At 41.4% G+C, this 21,885-nt stretch overlaps 1 protein-coding gene across 2 annotated transcripts; it reads left to right on the forward strand.

Annotated features, from left to right (window-relative positions):
• The first annotated feature begins 10,387 nt into the window (after positions 1-10,387).
• Positions 10,388-17,536, forward strand: ENPP4 (ectonucleotide pyrophosphatase/phosphodiesterase 4). Of its 2 annotated transcripts, none has more exons than XM_035560243.2 (4): positions 10,388-10,445; positions 11,838-12,699; positions 13,612-13,782; positions 16,020-17,536. In XM_035560243.2, the coding sequence occupies exons 2-4, from the start codon at positions 11,880-11,882 to the stop codon at positions 16,382-16,384; spliced, it is 1,356 nt and encodes a 451-aa protein (XP_035416136.1). In that variant the 5' UTR covers positions 10,388-10,445; positions 11,838-11,879; the 3' UTR covers positions 16,385-17,536. The 2 variants fall into 2 exon arrangements, with proteins under 2 accessions (XP_035416136.1, XP_035416137.1); XM_035560244.2 differs by lacking the exon at positions 10,388-10,445 and adding an exon at positions 11,226-11,322 and having other exon boundaries at positions 16,020-17,268.
• The last annotated feature ends 4,349 nt before the right edge of the window (positions 17,537-21,885 follow it).

Consider the following 21,885-nt stretch of genomic DNA (forward strand, 5'->3'; position numbering starts at 1 on the left):
CTCCAACAATAATTTACTAAGACCTTTAAATCGACAACTACACTTCCGCTGAAGTAAATGATACGGTTGTCTCACTTTTAACCCCTTTCTTGATCTGACTGCTGGTAACTATATCTTAGGCTTTAGAATCACTTTTTGTTGTTCCTCTTATCTCCTGGCCAAGTAGAGTGAAAAGAAAGCTGAAGCACCTAACAATATTAGAAAACTATGATAAAAAATACGTAGTATTTCACTTGTGTAAGGAGGTAGAAATGCAGACTTCACTCATTTCCTCATCTTCTCAACACACTAAAGCCTAGCGTCAAGGAAAAGCAAGGCAAAATTGCCTCAACAATATGAGCAATCTGCAACATTTCGGTGGTTACTTAAAACATCATCAATATCATCAACAAATCATGAATGATCATTATAAATAAAACAATTTTTCTTTTAAATCATAAAATGCTCTATCCAGAAGAAACATGCAACATACTTTAACACTTTCCAGTTTTGCCACGGGTTCACTTTAGGACCTTGAACCAGGTCCTTTTTTTTTTTTTTTTTTTTTTATCACCTTCACCCTCTCATCTGTAAACTATGGCCCAAACTGTAAAAGACTTGAGAGCCTTGAAGTCTAGGAAAACAAAGCACTGAGTGTTAACTATTATCATGTACACTTACAGTTTAGTAAGTTATTACTTCTAATCACATTTACCTTGCATATCTCCGTATTTATAAAACATAGACCCAAGTTTCCAAAGTTGGGTTAGTTCCACTTGACTTTTGCAATCTAGTTATCCACCTTTTTTTTTTCTCTAAAGAATGGAGACACTCACAAATCTCCACAGAATCTTCAGCAGATGAATACAACCAGCTTTGGGACAGGATGATCTGACCTCTGAAAGACCTAGATCTGAATTTACCAGAATTATGAGAGCTTCAGATCTTACTATCTAAAGATTTCTTATCTATATGCTTACTGCCTCTTGATTATGCAGATTACTAAGAAAATACGTTGAATTTAACTATGTTTAATCTTATGGGTTTGAGCCAAAAAAAAAAAACCTAAAGTGGGGGGCGGGGGTCATTCTCTTGACCCATCATGTTGAGGTTAGGGTTCACTTAAAATCCTTAAAACTTCCTGAGATGCAACTGTCACAGCTATGTTGGATTTCTAAAAGTAACCAGAAGAGAGGTTAAAGAGAAAGATCGTGATTCCAGCTATCTCCAGCCAGAACAACCAGGGGAATGCATGTTGTTTCACGTGGTAGAGTAACAGCTGCTGCCTTGCCTGAGATTTACAACTGTAGTTTACTGTCATTATTCTTACATTGAACTTTTTAGATTGCTAATAAAGTTAAATATCAAAAGCAAACCAATAATTCAGCTTATTAAACTTGGATTCACCTTCCAAGGCTCTTAGATAATCTGGAAAGCACCAAAATCATACTCACATCCATGTTTAATCACTTAACAGTGAGGAAAACCACTACAGCAGAATTTGAATTCTCTATATGGAACCAGAAATACCATAGAAAGATGCAAGCATCAGAGATCGATGAGATCTTGTCGCTCACGAGTGCACGAGACCTAAATGATTCTGAAGTGTGTGCTGTGTAATCCATATTGCAAACTCCCAGCATTAAAAGTCAGCTATTAGGCTACCAATAAAAATGTAAAAATAATGAATTTAAATTACTGCTCAAATTACTGCTGTCATGACATTTAGTTCATTAATCAAACTTACAGACTTAACTTTTCTACTATGAGATGCCTGTAGAATGATTTATATCCAGAAACTGGTGCTTTAAGTAAAACAGAAGTTAAATTCTGGTTTTGTTGAAGGATTTTTCCTATCAAGTGAAAATAAATTCAGTATTATTAGGGACAAAATAAATTCAGTATTATTAGGGACAAAAAACAAAACAAAACAAAAAAAAACACCTCTGTCTAAATGTAGTCTGAATTGGGATTTTACGGGATTCTCTTTCTGCACAGCTCCCTACAGGAAGCTAGAGGCCCAAGAGCACTTTCCTGGACAAATCCAGTTCCCTTATCTGAAATATGAAAGTCCCAGTGACAGTGGAATTAGTGAAATCGTGCAGCAGATGAAAGAGAAATCCAGAGCAAAGAACTGCACAGAGGCGCAAGCTGTGGGACCTCCTGCATAGCAGCAAGGGAGTAAATACCTAAATGACAGACTCTGAAAGATCTGCCACTAAACCTACAGTCATCCCTTTACGGATGGCAGACATACAACAGCATTGTCAGAGAGAGAAACTTTACGGAAAACCAGAAACCTGCTGTGTCATATGAGTCTTCCAACAATTTGGGGCTCTCTAAACACTGACTTAAAGAATTAAACAGAATTATACCTCCAGCCTCTTCTGCTTTTCTTACTGATTCTTAGAGCAGATGCTTTTAACCCAGCATTAGCATGCAAAATTCAAGTTGTAACTCAAGGAAAGACAAACAGCAAAGAAGGAAAACAGCTCCTCAAAGTTGTCAGTGAGGCAAAAGCTTTATTTTAATAATAACCTTACGGACCTTTGAGGTTGTAGCACTCTTCTCCATGTTTAGCTCAGAGCTTAGAAAGCGCTGCCCCAGAAAACTGTTCCAGTTCCTAAATCTACAATTTTTCCTGCATCTTTTGTTTTCGGTACAGTCTACAATTTGTCACTATAGTAAAGAGATGTGAAGTGAAAGAAAGCTAGGAAAAATCAAAGAACTTACTAGGAACTTATAACTTTTATTTCAATAAATATTTTTTGCTTTTAAGAAAGCACTCATATTTCTTCACATTTTATAGAAATCCACTTGTATTTCCATCTGTATCTGGTCAAAGTCTTCTAAGCATGGCCTCGATAAGTGACTCCTACTGATTTTCAAAGCTTTCTCACACAGGGCACTTTCAGGGTTAAATATTCTGGGATCATAAAAATTCCCTCCTTAATCAGTCGTGATGGAAAATCACTTGAGGAAGAAACGGATAAGGACACACTCATAACTCCTTAGGAGCAAAACAAAGAGCAAAGGACAGTTGTGTGGTATTACAATGAACGACTTTTTTTTTTTCCTCCACAAAGACATTAGCAGGATGCAGCAGCACCTGCTGGAGGGTATAAAATATCACAGGTAAAATATATAATAAAAGAGTAACATACGAGTATTATATTAAAAAAAAAAAGAGAGTTGGTGTTGATTTCATTAGTCAAAAACATGAGCTAGCCACATTCTCTTTTTCCCTGCGTCCCCACCAAGAGCAAAGGAAAATACCATGCAGCTCCAAGGTCCCAGACTTCACTCTTGTGCCAGTGATAATGTCCCACAGGGAGCACAGACACCAGCCAGAATTTACACAGGTGAAAACCACGTGTGTTTCAAATCACATTATATGAACCCGCTGCTGGTTTACAACCCTTACATTTCATCTGCAGGGAAGATAGAAAGAATTTTAGTGCCACAATTCAGAAGTTACCTGATTACAAAGGTGATTGAAACTGAGGTGCCTGCACTGTGAGCTAGGACACCTCTAGCGTTGTGGTGTGCTCTCCTGCGCGCTGCTCCCTCCGGTCCCCAGCCAAAAAGGTCTTCATCTCCAGCAAAGGAGTAGGGCAGAGCAGCAGTGAAAAGGGACCTCTCTCCTGCAGGGAAGTGAGAGGAAGGAGGGCGTATGAGGCAAATGATTCTGCACTCTGCAGAGGCAAGAGAGCAGAAAAAATCTCAGCACGTTGCACTCCATTCTCTATTGAAAAATGAAGCCCTCCGGGCACCCGTCCCAGCCCCACAACCACCAGAATGGAAGATTACAAAGACGAGAGATCACCAATTTCATCCTTCCCCCAAATTCCTTTGGTCCCAAATCTAGAGGGCGTTAAATTAACGTTGATACTTAGCATAGCAATAATTTCTGCTTTTAGTTCCGTAATTCAAATTGTCACTTACCACTCACTATGTGTGTCATCAGTGAGCCACCCGATAACACTGGTCACTTGCTTTGCAAAAATAGAAATAACCACATAAACCATAAGCAGCAAAGCTCATATAAGGATGGAGAACGTGAGCAACAACAGTATTTGTTTTCAAGCTTTGTTTTTTTTTTATTTTTCACTTTATGACTGAATTTCTTTTGTCTTTTTCACTCTAGCTTTATTCTTTTTAAAAGAAGAAACAGCATTAACATGATTCTGATCATAACTTTCAGTTAGCATACATAAGGCACAACTCACTGCCAACCAGTAAAATCTAGCAGGTCTCATTTTTAGAAACTTTGGTTTTGCTAAGCTTACTTGTCTGTTGTTCAGCATCTAGAATAAGTTCATTGCTGATTCCTTCTATAATGCAATGGTAGAATGAATGATGTCAGAAGATGAAGTATATTCTGGTGACGGTCTTTAGTACTGCAAATCCTCAGTCACCTGAGCTCCCTAAAACAGCAGTCTTTTAGACAGCAAGCTTGGAATTCACCTACATTTAGGAGCCTAAAAGTGGGCATCAAAACTCACGTTAGGAACCTAGATTCACTCTGCAGAGATACAGAAAGCTCAGTTCAAAAACCCAAACACACACAGACATTTCTTAGTATTTAAGCTGTTTGCTCAGACCACCTTCATTTTATCCCAGGGATAAACTATATCTCTGACAGACTTAGAATAGCATGTTAAAATCAGACCACTGAAGCTACTACTGAAACTGTATCTGCTCACCTTGTAGTCCTAACAGAAATAACCACCTCCAGCTTTGGCTTATTTGAAAATGTCAAGCTGAAGACCAGCTTATACAGAAATTCCTGCACTGCTAAAGTCAGTTATCCATCACCTCCAGAGCAGAAGGGAATGATGTGAAGAAGGAACAGTAAGAACAACATCAGACCCCTCAACACCATATCTCCCATTTTCTGATAGATTAATAATTAAAGGCAAAAAGCAACATTACACTAATAAAAATTCCCAGTACAAGAAGAATTTTACCTGGGTGCCCCTTTATTTAAGCCACTAATTTGCACGTCTTCTAGACATGCCATCGTACTGCCATAGTACGGGAAGCTTCAGGAGATGCCCCATCCATCAGTTCTACGAGTAGCTCCACTAATTATTAGACCTGCTTAGGAACAGCACTCTGCTTCCACTGGAGTTTCTCAGGAAGTCATCTCCAGCTGGCTCCCACTACAATTTCACGCTTTCGTTACCGAGTCCTTCAGTTTTATTGTCTCTCTGTGAAGGTACTTACACGGTCTAAGCAAGAACCTACAAATATTTCTTGATAACCTAAGCAAACTGAGATGTCTTTGCTTGCTTTAAAGTATCTTCTTCCAGCCATAAGAGGGGCAAGACAATGGAATAAAACAAAACACGCACAGTTGCTGGAAACTGCTGGACCCAAACTGGATGATGGTAAATGATGCTTTTTAATGTCAGTAGGAACAGAGGGATCTTAGCATCTAAAGTGTAAGGGCCCTTTGCACTTGACTGCACACACTGCAAAACTCATGAGTATTCCTGGCCGTTCAGGACACTGGTTTTCCAAAAAAACACCATTTATGACAGCTCTAACATTCCCACAGCTTTGCAATATGCAGTCCAATACATTATCACAGCTACACTGTGGGCTCTGGGAGGAAGATTGTTTACAGTTTACAGACATATTACACTAAAATCACAATAAAATCATACCACTTCATTCTCACTCCTGACTGCACTGAATACTTGGATGAAAACACCACCAATTAAACTTTCTAATGACATTTCCAGTCCCATGTTTTTCTTAAGTCATCAGCGCCTCTTCTCTTTGCAGTTCCCAAACTGTAATGTTTTATTCACTACTGATTTTACACTGAACAACGCGAGGCAAAGACCTTTACGTAGCTTTCAAATCTTAGGAAGTCTCTATGCAGGGTACTTTTCTACTTTGGATCCATGCTCTCTACAAGAATGAGAGCCACAAGATCCTGCACCAGTTATTCCTAGAGCCATTAACACTGATGGAGGTGTATGGCAGGAAGAGACTGTGAAAAACAAGTCCAAGCACCTTCAGCTCTCCACAATTTTGGGGTATGGGTTGGTTCAAAAGGACGAACAAGGCTATTCAGTATGGCATTGTTCTCCTCCAGCATTCGGATGGTCACCTTTGGATGTCCAAGAAGATCACAGAGATGATTGTGGAGGACAAGAAGTTGCACAGAAAATGTAGCTGTATTTTATGTGCACATAGAGTTAGTTCATCATGTGAAACTTACTTCATTTCAGTTTCATTTTAACTGTTGATATGTGCAGCTATAGCAGTATCTCTATTCTATTTAAGGTACAGGAAGAAAACAGAAAAAAAAAAACATTTCAGAAGATAGAGGACTGGCAGAAGCCTTGGATCATTGCATGTTTTTTTTTTATACAAGTCAACATGTCCTTGAAGGAGACCTCCACAAAACCAGTTGCTGCTCAGTTACCTTGATTCTGTGATTACCTCACTGTATTATTGGTCATTTGCCTTCACCCAGATTTTTCTTTGCTACTAATACTGTACAACAGACCTATTTAAAGCCAAGACACCAACAAATTTGACTCTGCATAAGACAGACACTTTTCCACGAGAAACTGGACAAACAATACAAAATTATTTTGCACCAGACACTCAACTTTCATGTTATAAACAGATTTTCATTGTTAAAAATACCAGGCATTGCCATTGTCAACAGACATTTTTCAACTTACCTGCTGCAGGGCCTAAACAATTATTACTGATTCAGATGTTCCAAAACCCTGAATTTTGGCCTTTCAGTTCCTTTTATAAAGCTTTGTCTGGTTTGTCCTCCAACTCCACAGTTAGAAATTCCATTAGAATACCTGACGGCCTAAAAATATTGATGTTCTATTCGCCCAAAGCAACTGCTCCAAGGAAAACAGTTTTGTTTGCCTTTAAAATCTGGCATCATTTCAACATCCTTGTTTACCTCTGAAACTAAGCACCCATAGGAAGCCCAGCAACCAGGCTTTAAGCTTTTATACAGCGGAGGCTCTAGTGACTAAAGTAGAGAAGGCAGTGACACCACACTGCTCTGTATCACCCCACCACACAGCCTCAGGGATATCATTCCATAGACAGTCTGAGAAACTGTGCGGTTAGGAGCTTCATTTTGTTTATAGTCTCCATATACAACCTATTCTTCAGATGAAATAGGCACTAGAAGCTGAGAGTCTAATAAATTTTAACAGCTGTTAGTCGCTTCGTCAGCTTTTATGGTTTTATGAAATGTCTTCATGTTTTTCTTCATCTCCACTATATAAAGTGCATCAAAATGCTAAAAGTAATTGATTAAAAAAGCTACTCAGCAAGCTGAGTAAATCAGCAAAAACTGATCATGGAGATTTGTCATGGATAAAACTGAGGGGAAAAATAGAAAAATACAGAAAAATGCTTCTCTTTCAATATTCAACTTCAGTTATTTTAACTGGAAGTAATGAAAATGCCCTGCATTTTCTTAAGAAATGAAGACAAGTTCCCGAACTATTCATGTGCAACATGATGTTTCCACCTGAATAAAAAGGAGTTGCTTTCCCTCCACACCACTACCAATAGGAAAATATGGTTGCCCATCTGGAAACCAAATATTTTACTAAACCTAACCAAAGACTGAGAATATTTTGTAGTTGCCTACCCTTTAATTCCTGTCATTCAGTAAATTCCACAAACACAAACAAATGTGTATCATGGTTTTCAAGCTGCAACCGCTCAGCTCCCGTACAGCAGCAAAAAGCTGCCACCTGAAGCATCTGGCAGGATTTAGTACAATCTAGTGCTTAGAACTACAGTCTGTAGACAAACGTGGGGTGAAATACAATACAGAGAGGGATTAAGGTGATGAAAGGTAACCATCTTGGTAGTTCCCAGTTTTACTTCTTTTAATATAACTATATACATAACTAATCCATTTCCTGTAGGCATACACTGTACACAGAACTGAGACCTGCATTAAATGTGAGACGTGTTGGCTAGCACATTTCAGAAGCGCAGAGTTGGTAAGGTACACTGCCTTTATGATGTGTCAAATTGGACGCACTACAGGTGAATCCTGTACATAGGTTTCAAAGCATATGGCTAAGGGTAAACAAGAGATTACTCACACCTTTGAGGACTGAATAGCTGAGTAAGTATGTTGCTGAACTAGGTTAACAAATGACCTTTGATGATTATGTCTGTATCTCTCAATAAAGTTGGTAACAAGACCTGAGTCATAATTATACAAAATTGAATCAAAACTAGACAAATTAAAAAATTGCATGTTATGTATTCCCTAGACCTTTAATTCACTCACAGAATAATTTTTTAGAAGCAAATGCAGTACAGTAATTGATAAAGGATATTGCCCTTTCCCACGTGATCGTGTGCATATTGACAGAGCTGAATTAGCATAGCTAAAAAAAACAACCCATACCACAACCTTGACTTGAACTTTACATCTGAATTGCAAGAAGTCTTAACTGGCTCACTGTTTACCTTTTTTTTTTTTTCTTTTTCTTTTTAAACAATCCTGTGCTTTGCCACACTTCATACATTCCATGAACCAAGGTGAATCAGAGAGGCATGTCACCTTGTCCAGCAGTTTTCTCCTGGCACCTGTAAATCAACAGCCTCAACTTTAAAAGCACGCCACAGTCGGCACACAGAGGTAGCATATCCTGTTGAACTTATACATATGTGAAAGCCATTAGAAAGAAACAAGCTGAAACGTATGCAGCATTCAGGATAAACAGGCTAGCAGGGCAAACAGAATGCAGTTTAGATCCTCTGCTTAAGTCTGCTATGAAGCTATAGACATGTCTATTTTTTTTGATGAAATTAGAAACGGAGTTATGATTTCTGCTGTATTCTGTTAAAGGACACATTTTCTCTCTCTCTACACGGAGATGATTTCATTGTTATTCAGCACTAGTAACTTAACAGGTTTTGCAGAATTACTAATCACTTCTCATAACAAAAAGGTTAACCAACAAAATGCAAACTGCTTGCCTGAACTTAGGAGGCAAACTGACCAGCACCCAGAACAGGCCTGAACACATCACACCACACACTGCCTCCTTACCAGCAGCCCTGGCGTGCACAGCACTTACATCCAGTAATGCTTTCATTACGCATGCATTCTGGGTTTTAGGGTAAAAAGGTGTTGTCACGAGAGCATGATGAGGTCATGCAGAGACAAGCGCATGAACAGCCAGCTCTCTGAGCTGTGTGACGGAAGGGAGAGGCAATGGAGGAGAGCGGAGATCTGCAGCTGCACTGACGACCCCAAGCCCGAAGTTGCTGCAGCACCCTGGGGGAATGCCAGACTGCTGACGGCCACGCACCCCACCCCAACCCACAGCATCCCACCTCACGGGCACTCCAGCCCAGGGTGACAATGAACGCCATGGCCCCGCAGTCACCACAGCCGCCTGCTGCAGCTCCCCTCAGCCTCATTCCCCTCATTTCTCCTCAGCCCTGTTTCCCCCCGGACCCTATCACCCCCTATCAGCTGCCCTCAGTCCCACTCCCGTCAATTCTCAACTTCTCTCAGCCCTGCTCCCCCCAAGCCCCTATCAGCTCTCCTCACTCCCCCCAGCCCCACTCCCCTCCGTTCTTCTCAGCCCTGCTCACCTCAGTTCTCTTTCCCTCAGCCCCTCCAGCCCTTACCAGCTCCCCTCAGTTCCCCCAGCACCATTCCTCTCAGTACCCCAGTTCTCAACTTCCCTCAGCCCCACTCCCCCCGGCCCCTATCTGACCCCTTTGGCCCTGCTCCCCTCAGTTCTCGGGTTCCCTCAGCCCCACTCCCCAGAGCCCAGCTCCCCCCAGCCCCTAACAGCCCCCCCAGCCCCACTTCCCTCAGTTCTCCCAGCCCCATTCCCCTCAAGTACCCCTCAGCCTTGCTCCCCCCAGCCCCTATCGGCTCCCTTCAGTACAGGATCACAGAACCATTAGGGTTGGAAGAGACCTCCAAGATCACCTGCTCCAACCACCCCCCTACCACCAATGTCACCCACTGAACCATGTCCCTAAGCACCACGTCCAACCTCTCCTTGAACACCCCCAGGGACGGTGACTCCACCACCTCCCTGGGCAACCCGTCCCAATGCCTGACTGCTCTTTCTGAGAAGAAATGTCTCCTCATTTCCAACCTGCACCTCCCAGCACCTCCCAGTACCTCCCAGTACCTCCCAGTAGCCCTCCCAGTAGACCCCCGCCCCAATCAGCCCCCCCAGCCCTATCCCCCTCGCCCCCCCCCCATTCCTCCCTCCCTCCCCGCGTCCCTCCCACCCCTCCTCCACCAATCACAGCCGCCCCCAGCGGGCTCCCCGACCAATCGCAGCCCTCCCCGGCGCTCCGCCGCTCTCCCCCCCCCCCGCCGATGGCTGCCGTTTGCCCCTCCCCTCCCCGGCCCCTTCCCCTGCCCTTCCCCGGCCGCCGCCGTTCCGCGACCCCTCGGCGGGCACCGAACGGTGGGCTCGGGGCGAAACCGCCGGGGGAGGGTCCAGGGGGGTGGTGAGGGGGGCCTGGTGGTCTTTAGGGGGATATTTAGGGGTGTTTGGGGGCGATCTGGGGTGATTGGGGGCTGTCCCCCAGAAATAGCGGGGTGCCACTGAGCTGGCGGTGCTGGGCTGGAGGGGCTCTTCCCCCGGTTTGGGGGAAATTCTGGGGGCCGGTGGGCCCAGGGGTGGCCTCACGGCCCTGCGGCACCTTCTGGCTGCCGGGGGTGCAGGGAAGGTAGGGCTGGTGGGGTGTTGTGGCAAAGAGTGGGGTCAGGCTGCGCTGGGGGCACAACAGGGGTAGGACAGGAGATGTATGGTAGGGTTAACCCGAAATATTTCCATCTGTCTGTCCCTGGAGTGTCTAACATCGCTGTAGTTAGAAAGTTCTGTGCTTTTCCTCCTCAGATCAACCTGGTTTCTGCAAATGCCATAAAGGAGCAAATTGCTGGAGCAGGGCTCGCCTTGGGAGCAAGGCAATCTCACATCTCCTGTTAATAATCCCAAATTTCCTCCTTTTTTAACACCCTATAAAATAATCCTACATCTCCCCGACCCAAGCACCCATCGCATGAAAGAAGTTCGAGCATGTCCTTTCTGCTGCCAGCTTCTTCTGATTTAAAAGGATAGGGAAAAAGCTCATAAATTATACCCTCTATTCATACTGACCTTTAATTCCTTGATAAGAAATAACTTCACTCACTGCAGAGGTTACTAATGATTTTTTTTTTTTGCTCTTTGTTTTAGAGAGACATATGACACACAAAGAACAGGTTTAAATGCTGTTACGGTCGATGCAGAGCAGCTCAGAAGGAAAACAGAAGTAGCTCCTGGCAGTTCCCTGTATTGAGTAAGCGGTAAATCAGTCGGAGTGTTGAAAGGCTTAAAGCCTTCCAGCAACTCCAGATGGTAGGAAAGGTGGGATGAAAAAGGAAATGGATTTCTGGGCTGAGCACTGATGTGTGAACGGGAGTCCTGAATGTGGAGCCAAAGTTGTTTAGTGCCTGTGCTTGAACACGAGAAGAATACAGGTTGTTTGTCTTGGAGTGCAGAATGGTAATAAGAGAGACAAAAGGGTGAAATAACTGCTTAAAAAAAAAGAGAAAACGAGAAAACAGTTCTTCATTTCATTTAGTCTGCGATGAGAAATGTCTCGCTGCTCATTTGTTTTGATATGTGAGGAGCTATGGCAATATATGGAAACTTCTGAAGTCAGCAGGGAAACTTTCTGTTGGCCTCAGTGGTTGTTTACACCAGTTGTTCTGCAGTTAACCTCTACGAGGAAGGTGTGCGTGATGTATAGCTAGTTAAACTGGTTCCAGCGCGCTTATTTTGAATCGTGTCTTGTCTTTTTACATTTTTCAGGTGCATCTGCTTAATTGCTGGAAATATTTGGAAGTATCAACAATGAGCTTGCTGCTAACCTTGCTTCTGTCTGGAATAGTCACCTGTCATGGTCACCCCAGTGATTCAGTGCCCAGGTTACTCTTAGTGTCCTTTGATGGCTTCAGGGCTGATTACTTGGAAACCTATCATCTTCCTCACCTTCAGGAGTTCATTGAGGATGGTGTGCTTGTAAAACAAGTTACAAATGCTTTTATCACCAAGACTTTCCCAAACCATTACAGCATAGTGACAGGTTTATATGAAGAAAGCCACGGCATTGTGGCTAATGACATGTATGATGCAGATACCAAGAAAAAGTTTTCGCAGTTCAATGATTCAGATCCCTTCTGGTGGAATGAGGCGATTCCAATTTGGGTAACAAATCAACAGCAGAGAAATGGGACGAGTGCTGCTGCAATGTGGCCTGGTACTGATGTAAAAATTAACAATGCGACCCCCCACTTCTTTATGAAGTATAATTTTTCAGTAACATTTAAGGAAAGAGTGGAGAAAATTGTTACGTGGCTGAACAGCTCTGATCCAGTAGTCAATTTTGCTACGTTATACTGGGAAGAACCAGATGTAAGCGGGCACAAGTATGGACCGGATGATACTGAGAACATGCGCAAAGTATTAGAAAAAGTGGATAATCATGTTGGTTTCCTTAAGAGTAAACTGAAGGCCTCAGGTTTATGGGACACTATTAATGTCATCATAACGAGTGATCATGGGATGGCCACGTGTTCTCCAAAGAAGCTGATTGTCCTGGATGGCTGTATTGATCGCAGTAACTATATTCTCATCGACAAGAGTCCAGTTGCTGCAGTGCTGCCAAAAAAGAGTATGTGGTAGTTTTTGGTTTTTTAAGTTGTATATTGAGGTTTTTTTTGTTTAAGTCTTACATTGAGATTTAAATCTTGCTTACCTTCAGGTCTTGTGCAGGACAAGTGTAGCTAATACTGCATGACTTGGACGTAATTTAATGGAAAAGCAAAAAAAAAAAAAAAAAAAAGTCTGTTCAGAAGTTACTTTGCTTTAGTAATCAGTGGGATGAGGAGCACTGGGTCAAATTGCCTATGCAATTAGGCACTCAGAGTGCCTGCTCCCTTGTTGCTCATGTATTCTATAAGGTTGCAATTCATAGTGAGCATGAAATAAACCGTCAGATTTATTCAGAATAAAATATCTCATTGTTCAGACTTCCAACTAAAAATCTAAAACCAACTTTGGTTGCTTTACAGCTTTTGTTTCTGTGAATGAAACTTGAGTTTTCATACTGTGAATTTGTTTTCTGTATCTCAGGGTAGTCACTAACAGGTGTGACTCATGACGCTGCCGGTCTTCTCAGTTTCCTCAGCTGTGGCCAGACTGAAGCAATTATAGCAAACAACATGATTTATAGATTAGCAAAAAGTTTATTTTCACTGCTTTGGCTAAAATATTGACTACTTTGGTGTGTGATTGCTTTCTCTTGATTTCTCTGCTTGAATTTTGCACCCACTCCCCGCCTCTCCAAAAACACAGAGTTGAATTTTAGGTTCTAGACACAAAGTGCCTGACTTTAAATGGGAGCAAGTTGTGAAATCCACCTTGATACATTTCACTAGGGACATGGAACAATCATTTACTCTCTGCATTTTAAAAAATAGTAGTTTGGGGGGAAAAAAAAAAGAGATTTAGCTTTAATGACAGATAATTGCATTAAGCAGGACATAATTTCTAATTGTTTCATATGCATTTTTTTTCTTGACAGATAAAAAATATGTATACAACTTACTGAAAAAATGCAATAGTCATATGAAAGCATATCTCAAAGAGGAGATTCCAGAACGATTTCATTATCAGCATAATAAGAGAATTCAACCCATAATTCTGGTTGCAGATGAAGGCTGGACAATTGTGCAAAATGAGTCTCTTTTAAAATGTAAGTATCATTTCCTCATTTTTGCTCCTTGTGGCTTGCATCAGTGAAGTGTTTGGGTTATTCCAGCAATCTGTAGCAGGTCCTAGCTTGCGAGTGGAGTCTTCGCGCTGTGCATCTTTAGGACCATCTCAGGTAATGTTTTCCAGAACATTCTCAGCCTCAACCTGGAGTGTTTTAACAGATGAGGATTATAGGGGATGTTCTGTTGGCTCCAACACTTTACTAAGTTCAGCTTAATAGCCTGAGATACGCTTTGCTGGCTAACTTGCCTAAGGTAACTCTAAGTCTTTATCTCAAGCTTTGACCAGCATGTGGTTTAAATGTTTGTGCATAAAACCATACATATAAGGAACGTAAATGAGGAAACATTTAATGTTACTGTACACACATTAGGGAACAAAATAAATGGGAGGAAATGTTAGAAATAATAGAAGCTCAACAATAATGGTCAAAGAAGCTAGAATTCTTCCTGTCAGGAAGATACCAAATAGCATGTTGTAAAAACAAGTGACAGATTTTACTTCACACAATGCATTGGTAAGCTATGCCCTTTCTTCCTGCTTTAATAATAATAATAATATATGGGTTCAGAAAGCAATTGGACAAATTTTTGGAAGAGAAATCCATTAGTAGAAATGAAATACAAAGGTACCAATTTCCAGGGAGTTTCTAAGCAGCTGAGAGCTGCTGTTGCATGGTTCCCAGGCTATCTGTTAGGACTGCTGTCAGGACAGGGTGCTGGGTGGTGTAAACTCCCAGTTTCACCCAGCTTGTCTGCCCTTTGCACATTTAATTCCAAACTTTCTCATAATTTGTACAAAAGTACTGTTTATGATGTAAGACATGCTTGTATTTGAATTTCCCCCAAAGTTTGCCGCAATCATCCTCAAACTGACAACATTTAACCCCTTAAAGTGCTAATAGAACTCTTTGTTTTTCATGGTTAGGTTCAATTTAATGTACCTAAAAATAGTTAATAACTGTATATTTAGAAGTAACAGTACTTTGTTGGTTGACATGAGTTACTTTTCAAAAGAATTTTGCTAGCCACAGCTTTCTGGAAGCAGGGAGGGGATGTTTTAGCCTAAATGGCAATGTGTTTATCGTTCTCATGGACGAAGTGGCAGCATAATGATTGGCAAGTGTACCGATACCAACACTGTTCCTAGTACATGTGAGTCCTCCTGCAACAGCACTGTTCAAAATGAGCAAATAGTGGAAGGAAAAAATCTAATCAAATCTAATTAGATTAGATCTAATCTAATCGCAAGCGAGAAATGGTGCAGTTGTGTCTTCATAATAACAAACACAATGGTACAAAACGTTAAAAAGGAATGTTGAAAATATACCGAAGTGGTAAGTGTGACTTCAAGCAATAGGACTCGTGACATTTCAGATCAGAAACTTTTTAGTGAAGTGGTTAAGGAGACAGTTCTGGGGGCAGATTTACTAAACTGATATTAAGAAATGAACTGTAAACCGAAACACAGTAACTCAAACTCTGTGCTATGAGAAATTTTTGGCATCTAGAACACATTCATTAGGCGTGTTACTAGGAAATTGGACTATGGCTGCTTTTTAGCTGTTTATATTTCACAAAATGTTGCAGTATTTCCTAAAAATCTACCAAACGCCTAAGTACTGGTGACCTTGCAGCCACGAAGTTCTGTTGTGTGTCTGTCACAGGCATCACGGTCCTTTGGCTGTTTTTGCTTTTGATTATGTAGGGATTTGTTTGGGTATCTAATCTGATAAATTTGGGTACCTAATCTGATAAGCATGATCCAAGAGTACTTTAATATGCACAAACTGAACACCATCAAGGGGAAAATGTTTGAGTTTTTATGAGACAGGTGCTTTTTAAGGGGAACTCTCTCTCCAAAATCCAAGAAATGCAAGCTTGCATTCCAGCTACTGACTCGTGCAGTGGCAACACCCTTTTCAACTTCAGCATGAGGAGTGTGAGGGGGGGAAACTGGAAGTGTCAATGAGCAAAAAGAAAACAGATTAACTGAGGGAGATGGGGAAGGAACGTGGCTGAAGGCTGGTATGGGAAAAGACTGCTGGGGAGCCAGGAAGAGGGAAGGAACTCTGGGTTCCTTCAGCGTTTGATCCAAGGGCTGCGTTTAGTTTTTGCATCAGTCCTTGGTTAAAATACGTGCCTTTTGGGGGTGGGGGGAGTACTTGATATGCAAACAGCAACTGTGATGTTAACTCTTGAATTTGCCTTTCTCCAGTAGGTGACCATGGCTATGACAACGCTCTCCCAAGCATGCATCCCTTCCTGGCTGCTCGAGGGCCTGCTTTTCATCAGGGTTACAAGCAGAGCACAATGAACAACGTTGATATTTACCCAATGATGTGCCACATCCTGGGACTGACCCCACAGCCGCACAATGGCACTTTCAGTAACACCAAGTGCTTGCTCACTGACCAGTGGTGCATAAATCTCCCCGAAGCTATTGGGATAGTTATTGGGGCTTTTATGGTACTGACTACTTTCACCTGCATTATAATAATCTCAAAGAACAGAGTAGCTCCTCCACGTCCGTTTTCCCGACTTCAGTTACAATCTGATGATGATGATCCTTTAATTGGATAGCATGCAGAGAGCTGAGCCTCGCTTGCTAAATAGTGATTTCAGCAAGCCAGTTCAAGATTGCACTGGACAGCATTCTTTGATGCACTTTAATGGTATCTGTGTAAAATACTGTACAGCCAGAACCTGCTAACTTGTTTGTGTGTGTTACTTGAATAGTAGTCCTGTAAAAAAAAAAAAAAAAAAAAAAGTATTTTCAGAAAGAAATACTGAACGGGTGGCTTTTTGCTGGAAGAGATGATTAAGAAAATAAAGATCTTTAATTTTTCATTCAAGACTTTGAATGCTTCTAAAATGAAATTCCAGACTGTGAACTAGACAAAATGAATTTTAACATTTGTGATAATTATTTTTGGTATTAAATTTAAATTAATGTTGATTTCTTTTAGTGTTCTTGTAGCTGTATTGGAGAGATGATCTTTTTTCTGAGAGTTAGAAAAAGTTAGTTCAATTTGGACGCTATCTTCTGATTTGTTCTTAAATCTGGGGAGAAAGGGTGGAGAGAAGAGGTGATATTTGTGTTTCCACCTTAAGCCAGCAATATGACAAGTAACTGGTGAGAAGGAAAAAGGAAGTCGGTGAGGAAAGAACTGTTATGTGTCACTTCTATGCTGACAACTTCTAGCTTGAGCAATGAAGTATGTGGTCCAACAGCTAGAACGCTGGGCAGATGCTGAAGCTTCCGTGTGTGTCTGTGGATGACTCAGTTCCGCAGTTCCTGCACTAGGAGAGCTGAGACAGGACTACTTGCTTATCTCAAGGATGTTGATTTAATCTGAGAATCCTTGCTTGGGTTACTCAGCTTGATGGGCTGTAGTAGTAAAATTGCTGCTTCTAAACACTGTGAAAAGTTTTTTCAGGCGTAGACTGCTGAATGTGTTACAGAATAAAGGTGGGTAATGCCCTGTGTACTGGCTGATGATTGTCTTCTGAAGGCTGTCATGTCGTGAAAAGGAACAAGTTGAAAATGTCATCGAGCAAGGATTCTAAACTTTTGTTTTAAACTCTGGAAATTTAAAGGAAAAGGCTATAGCTTCTTTTCTGAGTTAGGATGACCTTTTATCAAAGTTCTGGTGAAGACCAATGCGAATCATTCTATTTCTAATTGAACCTCTAGATTCCTTTTCAATCGTTGAGTCTAGTAATTTCCCATACAAAAAAAAAAAAAGGCAGTTTGATATAGATAACCTCAGTACCTCATCTTTCAGTGAGGAAGGAACATGCAATGATATTGTTAGCGTTAACCCAGAAAGAAAACTACAGTTACAAAGCCCTTTTCCTACATGTTTGACAGTTTTACAAACTGATGAGTTGAAATGAGAGAGCTGTGGTAGCTGGTAGCATGCAATATGATTTCTTGTTCACAAGCTCAAATTCAATGCAATTTGGTATTAGCCACTGACGTCCTCTTAGTAACTGAATTGGAAGTATGGACCTTGGGGGGAAGGGCTTCTTCTAGCTGCCTACTGAAAATAAGATAAACTAGAGTGTTAAAAATGTGCTCAGGTTTTACAAAGTCACATCTCCTCTCATCTGAGGATTCCGTTGTATTGATTAACCACAAAATACAAAAATGAACCTATTCTGCTTTCTTTTTCCTTTTTTGAACTAACCATTCTTACTACTTCATTTTTTTTTTTTAAACTCTAGATTAATCTGAACTGAGAGTCTCAGACCGTAGAGTTCCCTCAGAGATTTTTCAATCTCTACTGTTGCTGACAGCACACTGGATGTTTGACAGCTGGTGTAATATACTGGTAACTGGATTAAACACAGGTTGCTGCTTCTTTGTCCCCTGTTGGAAGATCCGAAATAATTGATTGCATACAGTAAGAAGCCAGGTTAATGCCTAAGGACAAAGTGAATGTTAAGCAGGGTAGAGTGCAGGCTTAGAGTTGCTGTGAAAGGGAGGATGCCTGAATTCCTACCTCAGAGGGAGTTGTTAGATTCCTGTAATTTTGCTAATAAAGGCTGCCATCCTCAGAGGGGGGTAGACGTGCTGGAGATGCTTTGTGTCGCTTATATTTGGAGAGCCATGACAGCTGAATTATCTTCATCTTGCTGGCAGGGCTGGTAAGACTGAACTGTACTGTCCTCTGACTGTGAGGGTTATTCTGCTAGGTGCTAAAACAGATTAGCACAGCACATGCTGCGCTCTGTCCTTCCTTCCCTCCCTCCTGTCCCAGCCATCGATGTGCTTTCAGCTCCGCGTGCATCACCAGGACAGGCCAGGGTAAAGGTTCCCACCCGGATTTTAATTACCAAGAGTGTAAATGTGCAGGGGGTAGCACTCATCTCCACTAACTGCTGTAAGAGATGAGGAAATGAGGTTTAAGTGTGTTGCTCCAGCTCACCCATTGATAGGAGTTGCTGCAGACAACTGAGCTCTGAAACCAGAACGCGAGCAGCACAAGCTAGCAGGAACCCTTAATGCCCTGTACTTCTCTTCCCTTTATCACTGAGAATAAAGCCTTACAGCGTGCAGTGGGAAAGAGTCAGAGAGCTTCAATAATTACTCAAGAAATAGGATAAAACCATTCCAATTGCATTGCTTGTTATTTTCAATCCCAAAGATGAAATGGCCTGTGGGAGCGCTGAGTACTCCTCCTAGTGCAATTCTTTGCTGCTGGCAGGGAGGGTTTCAAAGGAGCTTGTCCACATCCAGCCCTAAAGCCAGGCTTTTCAGAGAGATTACATACAAAGCAAGAGAATCCAGAACGTGGCCTTTCTCTTTTGAGACAAATGTAATGTATATATGGTCATTTTTAAAAAACTGTTAGTACCTTACAGTTAAAATCTGTACAAATTACTGCTTGTGAAAATAAACTGCTCGTTTCTTTCTGAATGGTAAATTCAAACCAACAGAAGGAGCTGTGGTTCCCCCTTCCTGAAAGCTGTGATAAAGGAGACATCCCACAACAGTTTGTGGTAACATTAACGGCTTGCTAAATACATTCAGCTACGTTCGCATAGGGCTTATTAAATTAGGGGAAGTTCTTAGTATTTAAACTAGCACTGAAGTGGAGGCTCACTGCTGGGAACTAAGTTTTACAAGGATTGATGTTCCATTTCGTTACTTGACCTCCATAAACCAAGTCTCAGCACTGGATGTAGAGGCCTTAAAACACCCATCCCTCTGCAGTGGCGTCGTTTTTGTCCGCAGCTGTAGGATTGAGCTGATTTCAAATAGCGATAGGTCCAGAACATTTGTTTCAAAGGAAAGTTTAAATTTATGATAAAATCAGAAGTTGCTGGCTTATTTTCATAAGCAGTACGATTCTACACCTCCAAAGATCAGACCACAGGGACAAATGTTTGCTTTAATATGCAGAGTGCTGTTCTTTATTGAAGAGAAAAACAACTCAGCAGTAGACATTTGTTAACTTAGTATGACTGAGACTGCATTATGGAAATACCATTCATTTGCAATTCTGCTATTGAATTTACTGTTTCCACTGTGCTCCCAACAATTTTTATATTCTAACTTCTAATAAATGCTTAAAATAACCTTTCTGTATTACAGACATTTCATTTCTTGAAAGGTACGTACATCGGCATAGGTAGGATCAAGACAGCATCTGTGGTGATAACTTAAGCTGGGAAGATTAACAGCAGGACTCAAACTGCGTGTTGGTCACTGCCCCATGCAGCTCAGGATTGTCTCACACGCCTGAAGTGTCACGTTGCACAGCTCTTTGCTTTATAAAAGCCAGCTTTTGTGCCTTTGTTTTTTTTGAGATTGTTATTTATTTTAAACAGTATCACTGCGGCTCTACAAAGGCAGCTTGGAAGAATTTTTTGATTTAAAAAATAAATAAAAATGTATTACTGCTATTGGTAACATACTTCTATATTCAGTAGAAAGGTAGGAAGCAAGGGAATCTTTTGCATAAGAACCTTGACCAAAAATTCTTAAATCCTGTTACACTTCTAGTTATTTTTAATGAAGACATGCGATGCAGAGTACAAGAAATATTTGGGATCCATATGATTTAAGTTCATTCTTCTCCAAAACATTGTTTTTAAATTGAGCGAGCACTCAGTGCTCAGTAGCACTACAACAAAGATACATTTCAACTTCAACATTTCTGAGCAGGAAAGAAGTATTTGGCACCTCAAAGTATGCTTCACAGGTCAATAGTGAAGGACAATATCATGCACGCAAGCTTCTCAGTCCCCAAGCTTAAGCTACAAGTGGTATACACTATTCTCATCTCCACTTTCCAGTCGACGTGTTCATACATCGTAAGAAGTATCACATACACAGAAACCAAACCCCACGTCCTCCGCAGCCAAAAAGGTAGCCTGAAGAATCAATCTCACATCACAAGTCTGAAAAGTTGGTATTTTTCTCCAGTGGTATCACATGTTCTTTCAATTTCACTAAATGTACAGACACAATCTTAAAACAGTTTAGCACTGTCTGGGCAAGCATCCTCACAAGGTAGCTACAAAAGAGGTATCTGCAAACACAAAAAACAATGAAGGGAACATGTTTAAACCCAAACCGAAATACCTGAATGCTGAAAGGCTCCCTTCGGTTTCCTATAAGCTATCATTTTACCCTCTTCAAAGAAAGGCTTTACAGAGCAATACAGGGCAGTTAAACTGAGAAGAGTTCTCATGGTTACGCCTGCTTTGAATATTGTGTTTCCCAAACTCTTTGTCAGTGGAAACCAATTGCTTTTCTTGTCATGTGAATAAATCCCAGCAGGGCTGAGTAACGCTGACCTTGCCCCTTCCTTAAAATCAAGGGTCACCTTGGCTGACTGTAGGACTACACCTGTCACAGTAAGAAAAGAGTTGAATACACATCTCTGAGAAAATAATGCGGTTATTTTCACATCTGCCAAAAGCATTGCTATGAAACTACTGCAATAAAGACAACTTCTGTTAAAGTAGCATGTTCCAAAGGGCCCCAAACAGGGTGACTGAAGAAGCTACAGAGGATGGGGGGATTATGACACCTCAAGAGGAAGTTCATCTCCAATATTCATTGTTACTCCCGTAACATCAAAATGTCGATCTGTCTTTAAACACACGCTGAGTTTGCACTGCAATTAGTTTTCAAGTTGTAAATAAAGAATAATGTAGTCAACTGCCATCCATTTTGGACAGTAGGTGGGGGAAAGGGATTAGTAACAATTTAGAAATCTACGTTTGCTACTCAGACTTTCCAAACCTCCATAGAAACTACTGAGAACATCACTACTGCCTCCAGTTTTCAACTCGATCCTTCAGTTTTGGTTGGTGTCAGCAAATCAAACCCCAGGCCTACATAAGGGGCTGCTCCACTAAGGGCCAGCTTTCCAATGTCAGGCACTGCTACCCCAGAGGTTTCCCTTTGGTGTTTTCATAGGAAAATGGCAAGGCAAGAAAACAAAAGAACACAGAACAGTAACAGCAGAACCGCAGAGATGAGTTAGCTCAAGGTACAAAACACTTCACATCCCCACACCAGGGGCTCCTGCCTTCCTAAAGCTGCTGTTACAGCTTGACCTTAG

Source organism: Cygnus atratus, chromosome 3 (genome assembly GCF_013377495.2).
Source record: "Cygnus atratus isolate AKBS03 ecotype Queensland, Australia chromosome 3, CAtr_DNAZoo_HiC_assembly, whole genome shotgun sequence".
NCBI classification, from domain to species: domain Eukaryota; kingdom Metazoa; phylum Chordata; class Aves; order Anseriformes; family Anatidae; genus Cygnus; species Cygnus atratus.